The 7,185-nt window shown below is 40.5% G+C and overlaps 1 protein-coding gene and 1 long non-coding RNA gene across 2 annotated transcripts in view; one reads left to right on the forward strand and one right to left on the reverse strand.

The window, feature by feature from the left end:
* Positions 1-731: 731 nt before the first annotated feature.
* On the reverse strand, positions 732-3,952 carry LOC142895074 (uncharacterized). The gene is made up of 3 exons (XR_012928157.1): positions 3,778-3,952; positions 2,631-2,729; positions 732-2,082 (listed from the first exon to the last, which is right to left on the reverse strand). It is a non-coding gene; the product is annotated as an uncharacterized LOC142895074 (long non-coding RNA).
* LOC142895069 (dehydrogenase/reductase SDR family member 13-like) overlaps positions 3,941-7,185 on the forward strand; it is a 5,055-nt gene continuing 1,810 nt past the window's right edge. The window contains exons 1-3 of the mRNA XM_076035834.1: positions 3,941-4,244; positions 5,098-5,216; positions 7,159-7,185. The exon at positions 7,159-7,185 is cut by the window's right edge and continues 97 nt beyond it. Of these exons, the coding sequence (XP_075891949.1) occupies positions 4,112-4,244; positions 5,098-5,216; positions 7,159-7,185 (279 nt within the window). The 5' untranslated portion in view covers positions 3,941-4,111. The remainder of the gene's footprint in view (positions 4,245-5,097; positions 5,217-7,158) is intronic.

Below are 7,185 nucleotides of genomic sequence, written 5' to 3' on the forward strand. Positions count from 1 at the left end.
TTACAGACATGTCAGGACGCAGCCAATCAGAATTACCTGAGACACAGCAGCACATATGACATTGAGACGTCATGCTGGGAATAAACTCCTTTCTGGTGATTTTCTGGCCTTTATCATTTTTTTTAAACAATTAAAAGACCATACCTGAAAAATCTACAATAGAAAGGTTTGGTATGAACAGCGTTTCAGGTCACAGTCATTCTGTCAGCTGTTTTAAAGGCGTTTATTTTTGTATTGTGGCCTTGGGGGAAATGCTTTTGGGGACCTTGGGATTTTTTGTTTGTTTGTTTGTTTGTTATTATTTATTTATTTGTTTATTTGTTTGTTTTTGTTTTTTATTATTGCTGCAGTACCTCGAGAGGCCGCTGGTAATCTCGCGTCCGGTATTCAATTCTTATAAATCCCTGGCCGAAGTGAGGGGCGCATGCTCAGTCGGTGCGGAAGAGGAAAGGCGTATGCGCGGATTTATGAGCCGTTTTCCGACGGGGTTCCTGTTCCTGATGTGAGTCGCGCACGCGTGCATGAACACTTTTTCGACGTGAGTCTGCGCCGGAAGTAGAAGAGAAGTTGTTGTGAACTGTTGTAAAATTACGAAAGAAGACTTTTTGGCTATTCCCCGATTTATGACATGAGATTAATATGCGTTGTGCATGCACAATTTCTACTGGCGAAAATTTTACGTCCGTCACAAAAGGAATCTACTCTCGCCAAATTGTGAGATAACATAGTTTGATGGGTGGATAGCTAAACATCAGTTAGGTAACGGCGATTTAAAGCATATTAGTAGGTAAAGCTGGAATGTGCCGTCTTTCTAAAAAATAAATTACATTATATATCATATAATATAATGTAATATAAATAAAAACAACACTTCATCACTCTTTGATAGACATGTTCCGTTAATAACTTATGTTGGGCTATCTCATGACTTCGTAAATAGATAGACATAGCCCTGTTACACAGGCAATAGAAAAATATTTGTTTTTATTATACTTTCATCACAATAATTAAGATTAGGTGGATATATAGTTATTACACTTTAATGTTTTTATTTGGATCTCAATATGGTAGGAATTACAGATCCAAACAGTGGTGGAAATATGATGCGGATTTTAACAGTGTGATCAAGCTTCGATTACTTTTTCAATTCATCAGTCCACTATAAATGACTATGGGTAGATAGTATATCTTCGTCATTCTTCATGCCGAGGACTCCCAAATGCAATAGCTGTTGGCCTAATTGACAGTGAAAACCAAGGTCTGTGATTGTCTCAAGAAGTGGCTGATATTCATCATCATATAACATCTCAGAGTTAAAACAAGAGTGAAGGTCAAATGAACAGCCAATTTCAACAATTGTCACGGTTCTACTGTTTTCCTTTATGATCGTGATGTCTGGGGTATTTGGAACATTATGCAGTTGACTGTTATCATTATTTGCAGCCATTTAACCAGTCCATATGCACAGCACTGTGTGTATACACTTTCGTTGTCTTTAGTAGCATTTGTTTTTTAATGCTATCTGAATCCAGGTCCACCAGTCGGTCATGCAAACTTTGTAAAAGTTGCAGCCATTTAAGGCATGCACCAATGTTTCATTTTCATGGGTGCAAGACTGGTTGTTGGTGTTATGATTTTGATGATATTCAGAAGTCCAAGTACTTCTGAATATCATCATAAAGAGACAGTCCAAAAGATAGTCCGTAAGATTAACAAAGTTGATCTCAAATATAGGTGGCGTGTGAGCTAAGTAAGGAGTCAGCAACATGAGGAGAGAGAGAGAGATGGTAGCTGTATGGCTGGATGAACAATCAATTTATTGAATTTTGTATTAAATGCATTCAGTATGCACAAGGCGGTTTCTTATGTCATGGCACTGGCTCAGAAGGAGCTGAAGCAGAACAGAAAGGAGTCCCTGGCATCAGCATCCTCATCTTCCTGGAGAACCTGGAAGACTTTGTCGTGTTCAGCTTTGGTCAGCTTCAGAAACACAGGTTCCACCACCTCTCCCTTGAATAAGGCCTGGTTTGGCCAGACCCACTCAACCGCCTGATGGAGGTCATGTGTTATCCTGGGTTCCTTCTATAAAAAAAAAAAAAAAAAAGACAATGAATAAAATTGTGTTAATGTACCACTTTAACACATTTGCTCAATTCCTTAGTTCATAGCTTGCTTCAGGAATCATCCCCATATACATCACTACTGAGATGCCTTGTGATCCTCAGCCCTCTGCTTGGGGATGCCCTACAGTTTCTTAGTTGAATTTCAGGCTTGACCCATACTTGGACAGTTCATTATGATTACTTTCAGCTTCCTCAGTAAAGCAGCTTCATCTTGGAAGGGTCATTTATTGGCACGTTATTGTGTTGGAAATTTGTGTTGCGGCCTAGTTGCTGAAGAAAAGAGATCATTCTCTGGAAATAATCTATCTCTGTACTGAGCTCCCCAGAGCTGGCTGCACTCATGCAGCCCTGAACTGTGATGCTGTCATTGCTATACTTGACTTGAGGCACGGGACAGTTAGGGGTGTGGGGTGGGGGTGCACTTATTTCTGCGAGAGACTATATAGCTACATATTTGTTAATGGTGCTGTACAAAAACTGAAATGAAAAAATGAGTATTAGCTATACTGTCAAGGGTTTGGTGTGGACGCACTTCAGGGGAGTGTAGAGTGGCTCCAGTTGACCGGCCAGCAGGGCCTTCGCCTCCTCAGTCCAGAAGGTGAACCGCTGTCCATGTTTATAGAGTAATGAAAGGATACCACATTTAATGTTAAACCCAAAAGAAGTGGATCAATATTTACCCAACAATCAATAATTGAATATTTAGAAATAATATATACACCTCTATGTAGCAGTCCGATGTGATCTACATGAGACACACCTCTTCCTTTTGCATTTTAAATCGGTAAATCTTTTTTTCTTTATTAATTTTCATATAAAAATATTAGCATTTTATATCACTAAATATCTGTAATAAGATACTGCAGATGTTTTATCAGTCTGTGGTGTAAAGGGTTTTATTTTATGCTGCAGTCTGCTGGGGAGGAAGTGTTGGAAAAAGCAGACAAAGAGGCTGCATAAGCTTGAATAGAAGGCTACCTCGGTGATCGGAGTGCGGATGGACCCTAATGAGGAAGTGTTGGCGAAAGGAGGAGCAGCCCCCCTTTCTCCAGACCTCCTTTCTCCAGGGTGTTGTGTATTATCCACTTCATAACACCCTGATGGACTCCACTGGCTGCATGTTTTAACATTTCAAATCCCCAAATATTTTTTTAGTTAATTCTTATATGTGAATATTAGCATTTTAGCTCAATAGCTCCTAGGTCATGTGATCAAATGACTCAAAATCAGTGTAGGATCATAGTACTCCACTGGCTACATGTGACACACGTCTTCCTTATACATTTTAGATCTGTAATATATATTTATTTTAATTAATTTTTTATAAGTAAATATTAGCATTTCACCTCAATAGCTTCCAGGTCATGTGTTACCATCAATCAAAACCAGTGTTGCAACATCTTGATATGTCTTTCTTTGTTTCTTTTAAACCCAGTATCTCTGCTTTAAATATCCCACACTTTTATTTTGAAAACAGGAAGCCAGTACACGCTGTAGCCGTCTTTTGTCTCCGTGCGTTTACTGTAAAGTCTGCAATATGGGTGCACTTGAAATGAGTGGCTGGAGCACCCGGTAGTACAAAAGAGGTTTTCCCCAGAGAGAATGTCTGTCGAATGTCTGTCGAATATCTGTCGAATATCCAACTTCAAACTACCTTTATCGCGGCATAGGACTTGAATATTTCTTTGGCGGAAATCTTCGTTCAGGTTACTTGTCTCCATCTGCAGGGGTCGCTGCCCCCCACATATCTACACCAGTGTCTGGCACTGTCATGGCACGGGATTAATTAGTAATGACACATCACCACGGCTTTCAGTGACATGTAACGCGAGATATACAGTTACTTCCAAGCCACACAAGAAGACGGCGCACAACTGTCACGCCCCTCCAGAAAGTGGGCGTGTTTGTTTGAGTACGTGCGTCCTTAAATCACCCTGCCCTCCTCACTAAAAGCAGCCATTTTTGTGCAAGTTCCACTGGTCGCAACCATGTCTACCGTTTGCTATGTGCTGGCTACTGGCGTATTTGTCGGATTGTTTTATATTTTCCACGAGATCAAGGTGAAAGGGAAAAGTTGCACCAGCAAAGTCAAGCTGCACGGGAAGACTGCGATCGTAACTGGTAAGCGCGTGCACACGTGACTTGCTCATGCTGGCAAAAACAAAACAAACAAAAACAAACAAAAACAAAACCTTTCTAATTGCTTACTGAGTTTTCGCATGTGAATTTTCGAGAAATGCAATCAAGACTTATGAAAAAATATAAGTCGACTAAATGACAATGATATCAATCTTCAGAACAAAGTTAAGTTACCAGGTTTTAATGGACAAAAATCTTTTCATAATTTGTTTGGATTAAGGTTATAAAGGTCTCTCCTCACTGTTTGATTTGTTTAAATCATTGCACGCACACCTATGTGTACATCTTACATCTTCCAGGTTGGCTATTTCTAAATCAATCAAATCTTCTTTGTTTAAACTAAGAAGGCAAATGCAGTTTGTCTGAAAGGGCTTTATATTCTCCACTGATGCAACAATATCTACCATTAGAACCTACAACTGGGTGAGGAAAACAGTGAATAAATCAGAGAACCACAAAGGAGGGATGCTTGTTGTTTCTAGCACAAGGTGGCCTGCAATCGGTGTCACAAATATAGATCACAACAGCAAGACGATCATCGGCAGTGCATAGAATGATGAATACTTGTCCAGCAAGAGAGAGAGAGAGCAGGATGCGTAGGCAACCAGATGACAATGACTTAATATCTGTAGGATGGCAAAACTGCAACATCAGAATTTTACATGTGCCTAAATTTGGGTCCATTGCCCTTGAACTTCATTCCAAATAATAGGTTTGCATAACTATTATATGATTCAGAGATCAGTGCAGCTGTGGAGCTTGTATTGTCTATGCTACGTGTTTGTTTGCCTCGTTTCAGGAAAATAAAAATAATAATTTGACTCGTGGCTTTCAGGCAGCAATACGGGCATTGGGAAGCAAACAGCCATAGACTTGGCAAGACGGGGGGCCCGGGTGATTCTGGCATGTCGCAGCAGACCGAGGGGCGAGGCGGCTCTGGAGGAAGTCAAGCGGGTGAGTCATCTTCCGCTTTGGCGATTGATGTTTCAACCTTCAACCAAACAAGAGAAAGTTCAAGGTCCAAAATACCTCACAGTGAAAAGTCCACTGGTTTCCCCATCACAAGCAGTCGCTCCTCGTTTGTCCCGATGTAGGAAACATGCTGAGAATGTTCACCTTGGGAACTAATCTGTTTGTCACGGTGAACGCTGGCCCACCCTGTTGGCGCAAACATTGATAGTCTATCTTAGTAAAATGACTGACTGACCACACGTTCCCCTGGTGGCTGGTCGTAAGTACTGCACCACCCAATGTAAAGTTATGAAATTAAAGTCTCAACAATTGCTGTACAGTAAAAACCGATCCCCTGAGAGAGCGGTGTCATGCACAGGAATAAATGGTGGATCCAAAACTCCAAGTCCAAATCTAAATAAGCAGGGAGGCAGCCATTATTAGTCTTTGTATGAGCCAGCAGGGGAATTGTGGCTTGCTGCGGCATAGGCCTTGTCATTGTTTTAGCCTTGAGGACACCTTTTAGTAATAATTTTAATCCTATTAACCACTTAATTTAATGATAAAATGATATTTAAAGTCCTGATTTGTTTTTGCACCACATTGCACTTAATGATCTCAAATATCTCAGCGGTCTCTGCATAATATTCGCAGTCTGTGACTCCCTTCATGAACCTTTTGCTCTACTCTGTGTCTCAACAAGGTGACACTACTGTATATGTAGTATTATAATCCCAACGAGCTGTAACTACAATGCACTAATTCCAGTATGCAAATGTAAATTGATTGATATCTATATACCTATCATCTTGAGATGTATTTAACCACTACAATTGCACCTTCATCCCTTTTTTTGAGAGTAGCGTATACAGATGAGAGACCAATCAAAAACAAAAATCTTCTATTTTGTTTATGTTTAGTCAATCAGGAACTTGTCTTTACTCAGCAAGTTCCGACCTGAGCTGAGCTCCAATACAACCTTATCTGTGGTGGCCCTCATCATCAGCCATTATTCTAATAATAAAAATGCAATGTACAAAGGATAAGATACAGACAAAAAATTTTTTTTTTTCCAAAGGAGCAATGTACTCCTTTGTTTGTGCATTAATATTTTAAACCACACTTTGGCACCAAGCCGCTGCGGTGCGTATTAGAAAGTTGAGCATAAACTCTCGCCTACTGGGGGTGCACTCCGGTTCAAAACGATTGTGACACGCGAGAAAAGTGAAAAATGGTCGTCAAGTTGAGCGGCCACGCCGCTGAAAAAGGCAGCTGCTGGCGAGCTTTAGATTTCGGACTAAATGCCCACATTGCTAATGCTAGCACAACAGCCTTGAATGTTGGAGGTGTGTCTGTCCTCATACGCATAGGTGGTAAATTTATTGGTGCCAGGGAGGTCGGTATGGTTTTGGAAGTTTGTCCAAGTCCAAAGTCTCTCTCTCTCTCTCTCTCTCTCTCTCTCTCTCTCTCTCCCTCTCTCTCTCTCTCTCTCTCTCCCCCCACCCTCTCTTAGAAAGCACTTGTTGGGCTTTCATTGATTTAATGTTTCTATCTTAAGAATAGTCATTACCCATAATGCTCACATTATAATTCGCACCCTGCCTCTACTCAACCATTGTGATTACTTTTACTACAGTCTGATAGCAAATAGCAGAGCAGCACGAAAATGTCTTCAGCCAGAATGCTTGGGTTTCAGCTGCCTTAAACCTTTTTGACTTCCACTTAAAATACTGTGACCTGTACTGTAGCCAGCCACCAGGAGGCATAAGGTCAAGTCAATCATCCAGTCTTACAAAACAGTGTTGAAAACAAAATCATCTCTAATATTTGAACCATCTGACTTTGATAGCAATCGTGATTCTTTAAGACTTATTTCAATCTTTATCGACATTCTTTTTTATTCAATGGAGTCACAAGTATCAATTTGTCTTTCAACGTCTGACAGGAGAGTAACAGTAACCAGGTGGTGTTC

Source organism: Nelusetta ayraudi, unplaced genomic scaffold (assembly GCF_046127955.1).
Source record: "Nelusetta ayraudi isolate G7.1 ecotype Tasmania unplaced genomic scaffold, CSIRO-AGI_Nayr_v1 ptg000048l, whole genome shotgun sequence".
NCBI lineage: Eukaryota > Metazoa > Chordata > Actinopteri > Tetraodontiformes > Monacanthidae > Nelusetta > Nelusetta ayraudi.